Source organism: Petaurus breviceps, unplaced genomic scaffold (genome assembly GCF_028583685.1).
Source record: "Petaurus breviceps papuanus isolate PSGF00001 unplaced genomic scaffold, PetGlider_PUasm1.0 90919, whole genome shotgun sequence".
Taxonomy (NCBI): Eukaryota; Metazoa; Chordata; class Mammalia; order Diprotodontia; family Petauridae; genus Petaurus; species Petaurus breviceps.
In genome coordinates this window covers 9,921,485-9,937,965 of record NW_027187378.1, presented here as the reverse complement: position 1 = coordinate 9,937,965, position 16,481 = coordinate 9,921,485, and the positions used below count along the sequence as shown (strand labels likewise).

At 39.1% G+C, this 16,481-nt stretch overlaps 1 protein-coding gene across 1 annotated transcript in view; it reads left to right on the top strand.

Annotated features, from left to right (window-relative positions):
• BFSP1 (beaded filament structural protein 1) overlaps positions 1–16,481 on the top strand; it is a 57,166-nt gene that overhangs the window by 20,931 nt on the left and 19,754 nt on the right. The window contains exons 4-5 of the mRNA XM_069075456.1: positions 398–490; positions 14,523–14,630. Of these exons, the coding sequence (XP_068931557.1) occupies positions 398–490; positions 14,523–14,630 (201 nt within the window). The remainder of the gene's footprint in view (positions 1–397; positions 491–14,522; positions 14,631–16,481) is intronic.

The window sequence follows — 16,481 nt, the reverse complement described above, 5'->3', positions numbered from 1 at the left end:
ATATATGTATATATATATTTTAGAGTAGGATGCAACAAATTAACTTGTATGGTTATATGTTACTTAGGTCAATATTATAACTAGCTTGAATTTCCGGAGCATCAGGAAGCAGGAAGTATGCTATTCATTTGGAAAAAATGACCTGAGATTAAAACTTTCCATGCCTAATCTTTAAAGCACAAGGGAGAAATAAGCATAATCTAAATTCATAGAAATAAGAATGGACAGATCTATAACTTTACAGAAAATCTAAAGTTTGAGAAGTTAACAGTAACAGAAAACACTCATAGTCAAATTAAGAGATTTAGGGTCCCCCACCCCATTACCTAAAATGCTCTTAGAAGGAAAATATTGGCCATACAAAGTTTCAATGGAAATACTTCTATTGCTCTAACAGAATCTCTTGGAAATCCAGACCTATGTCAGTGTCCTCCAGCAGATCATACAGAACACTCCTCCAGTGTCCACAATTACCATCGGCATAAATGAGGTAAGAACCTGGGACAGGGTTTAATGGTCCAACCGCCACAAAGGGAAGGATTTTGAGAATTGAAGTATGCTCGGTAGATGCCAGGGTGGCATTTTTAGGTCCTGAGGTGGGTACTTCCCTAAGGACCACCTAAGTTGGTCTCTCATGTGAAACAATACTAACTTTCCTTACCTCATCATCTAACATTTTCATAGGACTTTCTGATGATTTCCTCATGATCTCTATTTTAGTGGAGCAGTATGAGTATTAGTCTTTTAGTATCTGGAATAGAAGAGTTTAGAGATTGATTTTGTTCAACCCCTTCTTTTTATACATGAGGAAACTGACACTCAAAGACATTGAGTTACCCGAGGTTGTCTAACTAGTGTGTGGCAGAGATTGGATTTGAACTCGGGTCTTCTGATTCTGAGGCTGCTGATTCATCATGTTGCTTCTCTTCTAATGACAATGCACGTAGGCACAAGGCATTCTCTTAACTAATGATACCCAAATGACCAGGGGACTTACCCCGTTGTGGGGACCATATGTTCTACATGTTGCCCATACTGGGATGGTTCACCATTTCCTCCTCCAGCTCATTTTATAGATAAGGAAACTGAGGCAGACAGGGTTAAGCCCAGGGTCACATAGCTAGTAAGTATCTGAAGCCAGATTTGAACTCAGGTCTTCCTGATTTCTAGGTACCACACTTTATCATTGTGCTACCTAGCTGCCCATACCCATAGCCCTGCTGCTTCTACATCATGAGTTATTTTTTTCTCACTGCTCAACACTAATTTCAGAATAGCAGTTCCACTTTTGGCTTTCCATATTTTTTTTTGAGAGAAAACAGCAAGAAAATGCTTATTTGTAAGGGACAGCTAGGTAGCATAGTGGCCTGAGCACTAGGAACTGGAGTTAGGAAGACCTGAGTTCAAATGTGGTCTCAGATACTTACTATCTGTGTGACCCTGGGTGAGTCACTTAACTTGTGACAGATAACTAGGTTTTGTCTTTCTTTCTCCTCAAACTAGGCCTTTCATTTTCCATTTGGGCATTTTGCTGTGCTACCATCCCATCTGCTTCTCTCTCCCTTACTCTTTTCCTTCTAGGCCCAATGGGACAGTAGTACTTCAGTGAGGGCCCTGATTCCTTTTCTGCCCCTCTTTCCCCACCCTTCCAGGAGTATGACTTGAGGAGGACCAGAAGGAGTTTCCTTGCATAAAGGAAAGGAGAGTTAAAGATTTTCTGGGTCTCAAGTGCCATGGCAAATTCAACTTGTAATAGGCTCTTAACAAGAACTAGATAACTAGATCTGGTTTTTAGAAAACCCTTTGGACCCAAGTGCCTTGTGTCTGCTTCTTGAGCTCCTCTGCCCTTTGTGGGAGAGATTAAAAATAAAAATCCCTTTTCTGCAAAATGGCAATAATAATAACTACCTCCCAGGGTTGTTGTGAGAATCAAATGAGATGTTTGTAAAGTGCTTTGCAAACCTTAAAGCTCTATATTAATGCTAGCTGTTACTACTGCTACTTACTACTACTACTACTACTACTACTACTACTACTACTACTGCTGCTGCTGCTGCTGCTGCTGCTGCTACTTTCTAAACCAACTCAGGAAGTAACTTGTCAGCAAGATACTTTTAGGTACTTTGCTTCAGGCATATTTAGACTTCCTTTGGTTTGGAAGAGCTGATGGAGAGATGCATTTTAGGGAAAAGATTATGGGCTCTGATTTAGATAGTTTGAATTTGGATGCCTACAGGATATCTCATTAAAAATGTCTAGTGGTGGTGGGAATGTAGACTAGAATTCAGGAAGGGGTGCTGGATATATAAATATGGGAGTCATCTGTATAAGATGATATTCAAACCCATGAAAGCTGAGATGACCGAGAGGGAGAGTCTTTATGGAGATGAGAAGATGGCCCAGGCTAGAGCGTTGGAGGTACATTCACAGTAAGAGGAGGAATATGGATGATAATCCAACAAAGGCGAATGAAGAGGGGCAATCAGACAGGTAGAAGCAGAAGCCAGAGAAAGCAGTGTTGTAAAAACCCAGACAGCAGAGTGACTAGGAGGAGAGAAGGTGGTTATTAGGATGAGGACTGAGAAAAGGCCATTTGACTTGGTAATTAAGAGGACATTGGCGATGCAGCAGAGAGCAGTTTCATTGAGGAATTGTTGAGTTTTTTCAGTTGTGTCCAACTCTTCATGACCCCACTGGAGGTTTTTTTGACAGAGATACTGGAGTAGTTGGCCATTTCCTTCTCTAGCTCATTTTACAGATGAAGAAACTGAGGCAAACAGGGTTGAGTGACTTGCCCAGATTTGAACTCAGGAAGATGAGTCCTGACTCTTGGTTCCACCCTCTAGCACCACCTAGATGCCCCAAGAGAAGAGGAAACAATGAGTTCTATAGGCAGTTTTTTCCCCTTATGAGTTTAGTGGTGAAAAGGAGAGTAGGACAATAGTTTGAGTGGATAACAGGGTTAAGTGAGTATTTTTTTTTAAGAATGGGGAAGACTTGGAAATGTCTGTAGACAGCAAGGAAGGAGTCAATCTACAGGGGGAGACAGAATATTGATGAGAGGAATGGTTGCAGGAACTATCTGTAGGGGGACACTCGCATTTTTCTATTATTCTTGTTATCGAGAATACAAGAAGGGTAAGGCCTTGGTGAGGAAATGGAAAGCTAGGCCCTCATTGACATGAGAGGCCGAAGTAAAGCAGGAGAGAATGGGAAGTGATGCTAATAAGGGTTTTTAAAGATGTTAACTCAAAGAAGGAGCTTAAGTCACTTGGCCCTTATTTCCTCAGGAAAGTTTGAGTGATGTGCTCTGCTGAGAGGGAGAGAGGAGCTGGTGGTGGGGGAGGCTTGAGAAGATGAGAGAAATTTCAAAACAACTGCTATGGGTATGTTAGGGAATCAAACAGGAAAGTAAAAGGATTTCCTCCTGACAATGGGGTGGCCAAAGGAGATTAGATACCACAAATGTATGGTGGACCCAGTCAGGAATTGTGTGATTTTAATAACATTAAGCACCAAGTGAATAGAAGTGGAAGAATAATGCAGGGTTGGGGCTTGGCCAGACATGAGCAGCAATAGGGCTAGGGGGCAAGAGATTTGAGAGGGGAATTATGACTTCTCTTGTTCATTCCTTTATCCTTGTCTACATTATCTGTATTTTAGATCTCAGAATGATCTATTGCCATCCAGATCTAATACTTTCCTTTTTTGGGGGGAGGGGGGTATTTGGGGTTAAGTGACACACAGCTAATAAGTGTCTAAGGTCTGATTTGAACTCGGGGTCTTCTGACTACAGGGTCTGTACTCTATCCACGTCACCACCTAGCTGCCCCAATACTTTCTTTTTAAAAATTTTTTTATTGATATCTTTTGTTTTTGTATTTTCAAGATTTCCAAATATACCTCCATTTCTTCTTCCAGAGAGATATTCCTTATAACAAATTTTTTTTTAAGAAAAAAAAGGAAGAAGAGAAAGAAATCCAGCAAAACGGATAAACACATAGAAAAAAAAATCTGAAGTTATTTGTAATGTTCCACATGTGGGGACCACTCCTCTGCCAAGGTGGTGGGAACATGTCATGTCACATTTTCTCCTTTGGAGCCAAGATTTTTCTTTTTACCTTCACAAGAGTCACTTTTGATGGCTTCGTGGTTCTTGTCCTTTTCATTTACATAGTCATTGTTTTCCTGACTCTGCACACTTCATTTTGCATCAGTTCATATAAATGCTTTTGCACTTCTTTATATTGAGCATCTTTGCTATTTCTTGATATTCCATAAGGGCAACTAGGTGGTTCAGTGGAAAGAGAGCCACACTGGAGTCAGGAAGACCTGAGTTCAAATCCAGCCTCAGATACTCACTAGCTGTGACCCTTTGAAAGTTGCTTAACCCTGTTTGCCTCAGTTTCCTCATCTGTAAAATAAGCTGGAGAAGGCAATGGCAAACCACTCCAGTATCTCTGCCAAGAAAACCCCAAATGGGGTCATAAAGAATCAGACACGATTGGGAACAACTAAACAAAAATAATATTCCATTACATTTAAACATCACAATTGTTTAGCCATTTCCCCAACCGACTGATATCAACTTCATTTTCGTGTTTTGCTACCACAAAAAAGTGCTGCTATAAATATTTTGGATGGAGGATTTCTTTTGTCAATGACCATCTATCTTAGGTTATATGCCTAGCAGCAGAATCTCCCAGTCAAAGAGTGTGGACTTTTTAGTTACTTTATTTGTATAATCCCAAGTTGCTTTTCCAAACAGTTGTACCTACTCATAGCTCCCAATAATGCACTGCTGTGTCTATTTCTCTGGAACCCTCTAATATTGTCTCTTCTTCTCTTCTGTCATCTTTCCCCATTTGTTTGACGTGAGGTGAAACCACATAATTTTTAACTTTAATTTCTTTTATTTGTGATTTGCAGCAATATTCCACATGGATTTTAATAGTTTGTCATTCTCTCTCTGAGAATTGCTTTTTCACATACTTGGACAACTTCTCCATTGGAGTAATTGTATTTTCTTAACAATTCTTGCTGCTTCCCTTTTCCTTCCAGCAGCTCAGTTTCTTTTAAACAAGCTGTATGTACTCTTCCATTGTCAGATCTGAGTCTTACTTCTTATCCCATCAGACCTCTGTGGTAACTGTGTGATTATAGCCATCCCCTTGTGCTAAAATGACATTTGAACTTTGTTTCCCACATTCTGTGCCTTAGGATATACGTATCTGAGGTCAGAATATTGTTCATATCTTCTTCCCAGTTGCCGTTGTTTAGGCAGCTCGATGACAGAGTGGATAGAGTCTGGAAGACATGAGTTCAAATTTAGTACCAGTCACTTATTAGCTGGGTGACCCGGGCAAGTCACTTAATCTCTGTCTGCCTCAATTTCCTTATCTCTAAATAGGATGATAATAGCATTTACCTACCTAGGGCTGTTGTGTGGACCAAATGAATTAATATTTGTAAAGTGATTAGCACATTGCCTGCTATATAGTAGGCACTTAATAAATGTTATTTCTTTTCTTTCATATTTCTCCTTCCATATTTACTGGATATTTCATAAAGAATCATAGAATCTCAGAATTAGAAGAGACCTATCTAGTCCATTTTGTACCTGAAGAGGATGGCTCTCTACCATATTCCAATGGTTAGTTTAGGGTTTTATACCTGCAAGGTTTTCCCATCTGCTCTACTAGGTTGTATCAAATACCAAGCTAGCCCACTCCACATTTTTTAATAGTTTTTTTTTTGCTTTTTTTTTTTTTGGAGAGGGAAGGTAGGGCAATTGGCGTTAAGTGACTTGCCCAAGGTCACATGGCTAGTTTTGTGTTAAGTGTCTGAGGCTGGATTTGAACTCAGGTCCTCCTGACTCCAGGGCCGGTGTTCTCTTCACTGAGCCACCTAGCCGCCCCTTCCCCCACTCCACTTTTTGATAGTCCTAAATGAGGAGAATTTTTTTTTCCTCAAACAGAAATTCACCTCTTTGCAACCTTCATTCATTGCTTCTAGTTCTGTCCTGTGGGGATAAGCAAAACAAATCTAACTCTGCTTCCATCCAACAATCCTTCAACTATTGGAAGACAGCCGCCATGACCCCTATAGGTCTTTTCTTCTTCTCTGTGTCAGACAATCCCAATATTAGAAATGTTACAAATATCCAAATTAACTACAAAGGACCTATGAAGGAAGATGGTATTTGCATCCAGAAAAAGAACTGATAAATAGAAGTATATATAGGATAATTTTAAATATATATATATATATATATATGTACCTATTTGTGACTATTGGTAGCCATCTCTAGGATGAAGGGGAGGGGGGAAGCAGAGAGGGAAGAAAAAAAGGAAAAAAAAAGAAATTTACATAATAACTTTATTATGTATTTAAAAGGAATAGAAAGGTGTACATAATAGATTTGCAGTTTCATGTGTAATCATCCATTTTTAAAATTATACTATGTTATGAAAATTCTTGTTTTATTCAGTAAATTAAAGATAAAATAAATAAAAAAAAATTTAAGATTGCCTAAGAAAGTAAAACAGAGATAACAAGATATGGTGGGGTCTAGATGGAAATATAGTTGTCAAAATATTTTTTAAAAGTTCACAGACTGGGACGGCTAGATGGCTCAGTGAATAGAGCACCAGTCCTGGAGTCAGGAGGACCTGGGTTTGAATGCAGCCTCAGACACTTAACACTAGCTATGTGACCTTGGGCAAGTCACTTAACTCCCATTGCCCAACCTTCCCCCCTCCAAAAAACAGAAAAAAAATAAAAGTCCATAGATCCTAGATTAAGCAGTCCTGGTCTAGAGTGAGTTGGGAGGAATCTATCTGAGTGTGTGATGGTAAATGTTTAAAAACTAACTCTCTGAAAAAAAAACAAACCACACCAAAAAAAGCAGCAAATCTGGAACATATGCATGACTCAGTTTGCCCCGACATGTAGCGTTTGCCAATTTCTGAGGCATAAATATTAACACTGAAAACATAACGGTTAGCTCCTAAGTATGGGTTGGCTCCAGTGTACTACTGAATGCATCAGCGCAGCTAGACACTGTGTATGGGAGAGAGGCAGTGTTTAGGAGCCTGGAGCCCATAGTGATTATATACTTGAGAAGAACAGCTAGTGCTATGGGAAGGGCAGAGGCAAGTATCCTCTGGTCTGAACTGAGGCCAAAAGCAAGGAAGTTTATACAGAGGAGTCTGGCTTCTAATGCTTCCCTTAAGCAGCTATAGCCAAGTTTGGAAGTAAGGGTGAGGATCAGACTATGCATATGATATCTGAATGGAACATCACCACCTGTATTCTCCATATGGGAAAGGAGAATATCTGGGGGCACAGATGCTTATATTGAGGGGTGTGCTGGCATGCATTTAACAAATAGCTCTCCAAAAATGTATACCCAGCATTCTTTTAAGTTTTATCTGCTCTATTAATATTTCTCCATCATTTTTAAAAGTCTAGAAAATCAACAAAACAATAGATTAAACTGAGTTTTGTATAGACTTGTAAATGCAGCCCATGCTGCAAATGAAACAATTGCCTCTGGAGAACTTGTTTGAGCAGCTCCATTACAGCCCTGCTTATATCCCAGAGCTGGGGATGTCAGATGAATGGCGATCAGTGGGGTCACTGACTTCCCAAGTCACAAGACTTCAGCTGACCATCACACAAAGTGCTTGGATGTCTCTGCCATCTTGGTGCTGTTTTTGGCTAGGTTCCAGTTTGTTGATATCTCTCATACGATGCTGTTTCCAGAACCAAAACCACTACCGCAGATGAGGTCTAATCAGCAGAGACTTTTACCTTCCTCATTCTGGATATCGCCTCTTCTGTTAAGGAATTTTGTTATCCTCACTGAGGTCAGTTTGACAGGTTTCATCTTGGCTCTCTTCTGTACAGTTTTGCTGCTAATTTTAGATAGTTCCAAAGACTCATTCAGTTTTTCACCAGTATCATCTGGTGAATGGACCTGATAGATCCATGTTTATTTTTATTTTGAATATAAGAAAGTGTCAAATTATCTGTGAATAAATTTTAAAAGACACAGCATGCTATTTATTGTATAAGACTATGACCTTCAATATATATGGAACAGATGGTGATTATCATGAAGGTTACAAAAATAAGGCTTAAGAAGTAAAGTAAAAGTTTATTCTTTATACAACATTCCAAAAGTTTTCTTAAGTCACTGCTACTTATTCTGTGGGGAAATTTTTCTCCCATTTCATATATATATGTATATATACACACATATAATGTGTATCTATATGTGTATAATATATAAACACATATATTTTGTTATATAATATTTAATTTATATATAATATATAATAATATACATTATATTATATATTACATTATATATGTATATATAATATACATATATAATATATATGCTATAATATATAAACAACAGTATATATTTAAAATAATATATAATATGCACACATATATACATATACACACATATATACATACATGCATATATTTTAAACAACTTGTAAGAGTTCAATTATCCCAGCAGTAACATAATGCTTAATTAGAATTTGCAACAAATGCTATTTTTGTTTCCTTTTCATAACTCCCTTTATTTCTCCTGTAGGGGGCATAGTAGGCTGGTAAAGATTTTGCTGAACCAGTAGTATTTCATGTTTATTTGCAGGGCTGGTTAAGATTTCACATCTGCTAGATGGTGTCATCTTTTCTATTTTTTTGTGCCAAATCCTTGCATGCAAAGGAGTTCTGCATTTTGCTCATATGGATGACAAACTACATTCTTTATTGTAGGAATTTAAATTCAGTTAAGGAACAGCTGTGCCATGGGAACATGGGATGGGGGGTGGGGAGAGACATTTTTAGCCTTCAGAGTGAAATTACTGTCCTGCAGCCCACCTTTTGGCATTCCAAGTTCCACCCTCTAACTTTGATTAATATAATTGGGGCTTGCTCCAACTGCTTTAAACAGTTTCTTTTGAGTGTGAATGTTAAAGCCTAATTTTCTCCCTCAGGGTTTTCCTTTCTAAACATCTCAGTTCTAATTTTTAAAACTTTAGTTTTCTTTTCCAATTCAGCACTAATTTATATCAGAGTGCATATAAGCACTCTTGAACTATTCCTTTTAACTGAGATGATTTAAAATTGTAATAATTTAGAATTCACCCTAGCCTTATTTTGTAAATCTTAGTGAATTTATAAAGTACAAGTAGATGTATAAAATCGCCTAGAGCACTTTTTAAATATCATGGAAGCTAGTTACTTGTTCTCAGGTTGCTCATTCATATGGCATATTATCCTAGAAAAAATTCCTTTCAGTTATCCACAGATGAAGCTACAAATTATTGTTGAATTGTTTCAGGTGTGGCTGACTCTCTGTGATCCTATTTGGGGTTTTCTGGCAAAGATCCTAGAGTGGTTTGCCATTTCATTCTCCAGTTCATTTTATAGATGAGGAAACTAGGGCAAACAGGGTTAAGTGACTTGTCCAAGGCTGGGTTTTGAACTCAGGTCCTCCTGATTCCAGGTCTGGTGCTCTAGCCACTGTGCCACCTACTTGCCCCCAAATCAACAAAATGTCAATGATATGTATAGGTCTCCATAATGAATGAATAAAAAGGACCTATCCAGCACTTCCTATGAGTTGGTCATTGTGCTAAATTGTAGAAATAAACTTATAAAAGTGAGACAAGTTCCTGCCCTCAGAGAGCTTTCATTCTGGGAAGGATAAATGAGATAATAATTGTAAAGCACCTAGTTCGGAACCTGGCACATAGTGTTATGTAAATATTAGCTGTTGTTATTATATATATTATATGTTATTTATTGTATATTATATATTAACACATTATATAATCTATAATAATCTATAATAATAAGTTTTGTTATTATTTGTTTTGTGCTGGGTAGCCAAAGGGATGGTGAGTAGAACCATAGGGCAGCCAATTGACAGAGGCTTTTCAGGTGATGACATTACTGTTTGGATAGCCTGGGTGCTGGTATGAAGCATGGTCTGGGGGCAACAGATAGAACAAGCTCCCTGAGTTTGTACTCACCAATTAATGGCATCTCACCTCCCAGGGCAGAAGTTCTAAAGCTGAGTGTATTAACACATATCAACTAGATAGTCAACAACCTTCCTTGACAATAGAAATTATTTTAAATTTCTGTGCCTCTCACATATAAGGCTCTCAATAAATAGTTTGATTTTTGACTTAGGTGTTTTATCTGTGATCCAGCTCCACTTGCCAATGGACTTTGGGCTCACAAGGACAAGGCTTAATCCTGGGGCTTGACCCCTCAAGATCTCTTAGATCTCAAAGATCTCTCTTTGGTTCTTTGCCCTCACTCTGGAGCTTTACTCCAGGGAAAATCTCCTGATTAGGTATGGCTTGTGTTTAGGTTGACTCACATGTTGGTAATGGTCACCAAGTCCCAAATAGGCATGCAGTGCATACTATATGGGTATTAATTGTGGGGCAACATTTAGTAATTTCCACTGGAGAAAATATATAAGATGTAAAGGATTCATTGGAGCCCATTAAAAAACCATAAATTGGCCCTGGAGTCAGGAGGACCTGGGTTCAGATCCAGTCTCAGACACTTAACAAAAAAATAGCTGTGTGACCTTGGGCAAGTCACTTAGCCACAATTGCCCTCCAAAAAGCAAACACACCCAAACAAACCATAAATCATTCGAATAGCTCATTAGACTCCCCCCTCAATAAATATACTTTGGAGGTTTGGAGCACAAATATCACCCTAGGACTTGCTGTAGCCTAGTCTTCATGACAAGGTTTTGCACCTTGTAGCCCTCTCAAATTGATTGGGGGTACTCATCAGTTTTAACAAACCCTCCCTGATCACTCCCATTATGTATGGGTCTATAGAAACATCTATGTATCAATTATGCACTTTCTGGTGCATTTAAACTTTGGAAATAATAAATAAATAATGAAAAATGGTGAGAAAGGGGAAGAGGACTTGACAGAGGCAAAATAAATCTTTACCCCTGCATTTAAAAATAGCTAAATAATTTGAGAAAATCTAAATGTATGAGAAAACTAATATAGGATTGTGCATATTATGAAAATCCATACAAATCAACTCCCAAATAAACAACTAGTCAGTACTATCTTGACACTCTTTCTCCCCCTGCTTCCACCACGTTAGATACTTGATGTCTCAGGCATCAATGCTGACAAGCTTCTGTATGGAAGTTGCCTGTTCTAAGCATAAACAAGTAGAGAAAACAGTCTTTATATTATATCATAACTCAGAGAATGTTAAACTTGAAAAGACTAGGATCCCCTAGTCAGACCCCCTCACTTTATAAGTGAAGAAGCTGAGATTTAGAGATCAAAGGTCACACAGCTGAGTTAGTGGTAGAGACAGACGTTCGAGAGATGGAGTTCTGGACCTGAAGTCAGGAAGACTCATCCTCTTGAGTTCAAATCTAGCCTCAGACATTTACTTGCTAGGTGACTCTGGGCAAGTCACTTAGTCTCATTGGCCTCAGTTTCCCCATCTGTAAAATGAGCTGGAGGAGGAAATGGCAAACCACTCCAGGATCTTTGCCAAGAAAACTCCAAATGGGGTCACGAAGGCTCTAACACAACTGAACAACTATGTGTGCTGGAAGACTCAGCTTACACACCACCTTACCCGTAAAGTCCCATCTTATATAGGTGAAATATAATAATAATTACTACTAAGAGTTAAAATTATTAATAATTATCACACAGCTTATACAATCATATAATTTACATATTTATATAATCATTATCACCCCCCATCAGACTTCACATAGCGCCTTATTTATGTCTTTCTGGTGGGCTTATCATCTTTACTTTTCTGTTATAGCTATTTGTGCTAAGGGCTATATCATTTTTATTCGATTTGAAGAGAAAGAATGCGTCTTATTCATCTTTGTTTCCTCTTGTGCCAACCAAGCACAGTGTTCTCTCTCTCTCTCTCTCTCCCTGCTGAGTAAAGGAAGGATTTTTGATCTTTTGCTAAATTTCCTCATGGGGTTGTCGCGAGGAAAGCCAACATTGGTAGATCAGCATGAGTTTAGATGCCTGTATGTAAATTGTTAAAATTTAGGTTCCTTGATCCCTAACCCTGATCTCATGGCCATCCTCCTTTCTCCAAATTTTCTCTCTTCTCCAGTCCATCCTTCATACCGCTGTCAAAATCATCTTCCTAAAGCACTGTTCAAAAAACTCTAGTGGCTCCCTATTGACTCCAGGAAAAAATACAAATTCATTAACTTGAAATTTAAAGCCCTGGAACAATTTGGCTCAAACCTACTTTTCCTACTACAGACTTATACCACTCTACTTCTGTTCCAGCCAAAGTAGCCTTTCTGTTCCCAGAACTGTAGCTGTCCTTTGTGTAGGTTGCAAATGCTAGATTTTACTTCATCCTCTCTTCTGCTGCTAAATATCCTTCACTTCCTTAAGGTTCATCTGTACCGCAGTGCTTCTTAAACTGGGTTGAGATCTCATGGGTTTCAGGGGGTCACGAGTGGAAAAAATTTAAGAAGTTCTCATCTATAGGAAACTTTTCCTGATTCCATTGGTTGTGAGGACCTTTCCCCTCTTCAGATGACCTTGTACATGTTTCCAAGTTGTATCTCTTACTAGACTGTAAGCGCCCTGAGGATAGGAGCTGGCATTTTTGTCTTTCTACCTCCAGCCCTTGTTAGATTTTGACTATAGTAGTGAAAAGAAAGGAAACAAGCATTGATTAAGTATCTGCTATATGCCAGATACCTAGCTAAGTGCATTATGAATATCATCTCACTGAGTCGAAATAACCCTGAGAGGTATTATTACCCCCATTTTGCAGTTGAGAAAACTGAGGTAGTCAGAGACTATGACTTGCTTAGAGTCATACAGTTAGTAAGTGTCTGAGGTTGGATTAAAATTCTTCTTCCTAACTCCAGGCCCAGAGCTCTCTCCACTATACCATGCAAGTGCCCCTGAACAGGGCAGAAGTTCTTAATTTGTGTCCGTGTCATGAACCCTTTTGATAAACTGGTAAAAACCTGTGGATTCCTTCTCAGACTAAAGTGTTTTTTAAAGGTTCATAATGAAAGGAAATGCCAAGTTTGGTTAGAAGTTGGTGAAAATAAAAATGCTGCATTTTCCCATCTAAGTTCATCAAACCCCTGAAATTTACCCACAGACACCTTCAGTGTCCATGGATCCCAGGTTAAGAAATTCTGTAACAGAATATGCAAAATAAAGAGGACTTCTTGTTCTTTGCTTGGACTTATATTTATAGTTCTCCCCCTACAAATTTATATGTGAAATATTTATCTAGAGAAGAGAGTTGAATTTAATAAAATAAAATAATATTGATAGTCAATACAGCTATAATATGAGCTTTCATTCCTAGGAATAGAATTTGAGATTTTTTTTTAAGGAAAAGAAAGCAGAATTTCTCCAGCTGCCTATTGGGCATCTTAAATGATATGTCTCTTATACATCTTAAGTCAACATGGCCAAAATTGAACTTTGTCCCCCAAACTCTCCCCTCTTCCTAACTTTCCTGTTCCTGTAGAGTGTACCACCATAGTCCTGGGAACCCTGGGCTTAAAATCTAGGTGCCGTTCTCAACTCTTCACTCTTTCTCACTGCCCTTCTCCACCCCGTGCCACTCCTCTATCTGTTTCCTTTCAATTCACTTCTTTCTTGTGACATTGCCCTTATCCTGGTGTAAGTCCTCATTACTTTATGCAAGTAGGCTTCTGATTGGTCTTCCTGCCTCTTGTCTCTTCTTACTCCAATCCATCTTCCACTCAGCTGTCAAATGATCAAGCAGGTCTAACCATGTCACCCCCATGTTCAGTCAACCCCAGTGGGGCCCTATTACCTTTGGGATCAAATATAAAATCATCTGTTAGATTTTAAAGCCCTTCAAAATCTGTCCTCTTCCTCCCTTTCCTGTCTTACACTTTATTCCCCTGCCTGTAACACTGGCTTCTTTGTTGTTCAGCACATAAGACACCCCATCTCCCAACTTGGGGCATCTTCACTGACTGTCCATCATGCCTGGAGTTTTCTGCCCCCTCATCTCCAGCCCTCTGGCTTGCCTGGCATTCTTCAATTCTGAGCTAAATTCCTCTATTCTGCAAGAAGCCTTTTCCAGTCCTCCTTAATCTGAGTGCTTTCCCTAGAGATTACCTCCAATTTATCCTGAATATATTTTGTTTGTACATTACTTTTTGCATATTGTCTTTGTCTCTCATTCAGACATAAGCCCTTAGAGAGTAGGGGCTTTTTTGGGAGGAGGCCTTTTTTTTTAATCCCCAGCGGTTAGCAAGCTTGGTACCTGGCATTTTGTGGTACACAATGCATTGCTTATTGACTTAACCTCTTTCTCCCCATTCCTTGCTCTCAACCCCTACTCCCAACATCTTTGCCTATTGTTTTTGGGTTTTAGTAGCACTAATCTTCAAATTCTGATAGTGTGCTATAAACAGCAAACATTTTCTTATTTTGTTCCAGGAGAAGCTCATAGCTGAAAGGAGGGTTCCCATTCTGCAGAGCCAGCTTGAAGAATACAAAGGTATCCTGGCCCAGTTACAGATGCAGAAATCCAAGCTACAGGCTGAGGTACCTTTCATTCCAATCCCCCACCCCTCCCCATTTACCATCCTGACACCTGCAGTACCATTAAATTGCAATGTGATGAACCAATGCTCCCCATGTTTCTTTATACAGACATATGTTCATATATATACAGATACATACATGCATACACACACACACATTTTTTTTTTTTGGATGGGGAAAGGCAAGGCAATTGGGGTTAAGTGATTCACCCAAGGTCACACAGCTAGTAAGTACGTCAAGTGTCTGAGGTTGGATTTGAACTCAGGTCCTCCTGGCTCCAGGGAGGGTGCTTTATTCACTGTGCCACCTAACTTCCCCCTTCCCCATGTTTCTTTAGACTGTCAAGATTAAGAGGAAGTGTGTAAGTCTTGATTTTTTATCCAACCCCCCATTTTCTCTCTGCATGCTCTATTCTCTCCTTGTGGTAATACCAAGCTTGGCAAACATAATTATGCCTGTCTTCTCTTCAGGCTAGAAGTTTGGTTAAAACAAGCCCTAAGTATGCACTTCATTGGGAATCAAATTTGTTTGGAAAAACAAAAGAAATCAAAGAGCAGTTAACTTTAGTTTACATCATTTTTTTCTTGCTAGCATGCTTACCCCACCCCGAGCCCCAGTCCCCAGTTTCTACCTCTGCTTTTCTTCTTCCTGTTTTCATATCCAGTGTTAAAACCTCACACTTTAAGCTAAAATAGCTGAGTACGTTGCCACCTCCAAAAGGGAAGAGAAGAGAATAAGCATTTATATGGTGCCTACTGTATGCAGGGCACTGTGCCAAGTGCTTTGTACAAATATTGTCTCGTTTGATCCTCACAAAAACCCTAAGGAGTAGGTGCTATTATTTCCCCCATTTTACAGTTGAAGAAACTGAGGCAAACAGGGATTAAGCAACTTGTCCAGGTCACACAGCTAATTAAGTGTCTGAGGCTGGATTTGAACTCAGGTCTTTCTGACTCTAGTACCATCACTCTGCTATGTCACAAACTGCCTCAAAACAAAATTCAACAAAAAATACAGAAACCGTATCAGAGAATTTTCTTCCCATTCTACGTCCCTTTAAGACTATGATTAAATCATGAATAGGAAAACCAAATCATCCTGTGGAAGGATTAGAAACAGGCTAGGGGAAAAGGCCAGGGCAGCCAGTGGATAGAGCGTTGGGCCTGGAGTCAAGAAGGCCTGAGTTCAAATCTGACCTCAGACATTTACTAGCTGTGTGACCCTGGGAAAGCCACTTTACCTTTTTTGCCTCAGTTTCCTCATCTGTCAAATGAGCTGGTTGGGTAAGGAAATGGTAAACCACTTCACTATCTTTGCAAAGAAAACTCCAAATGGAGTCACAAAGAGCTAGGCATTAGAACAACGGAAAAGGGGGAAAGAGTTATTTTCTGGGAAAGCTTCACTTGTGTCATTGTATTAGCCTAATCTTGCCCCGTGACTAGCTGTCACAGAAAAAGAATCGTAGAATCTCAGAGAAGGAAGGGAACCCAGAAATTATATAGACCAACCTCAACCTTCACCACAGAGAGTAATGTTCCTGCTGCTATAGGCTAAACCACTACTCCAGGAGCTTAAAAACAGTTGTACTGATGGTATTAAGAAGATGCAAATATACATCCCATGTTGTTTCTTTCAAGATGGGGTATAGTATCATTATCATATCTATCTATCTATCATCCATCTATCTATCCATCATCTATCTATCTATCCATCCATCCATCCATCCATCCATCCATCCATCCATCCATCTATCTATCTATCTATCTATCTATCTATCTATCTATCTATCTATCTATCTATCTATCTGTCTGTCTGTCTGTCTGTCTGTCTGTCTGTCTGTCTGTCTGTCTG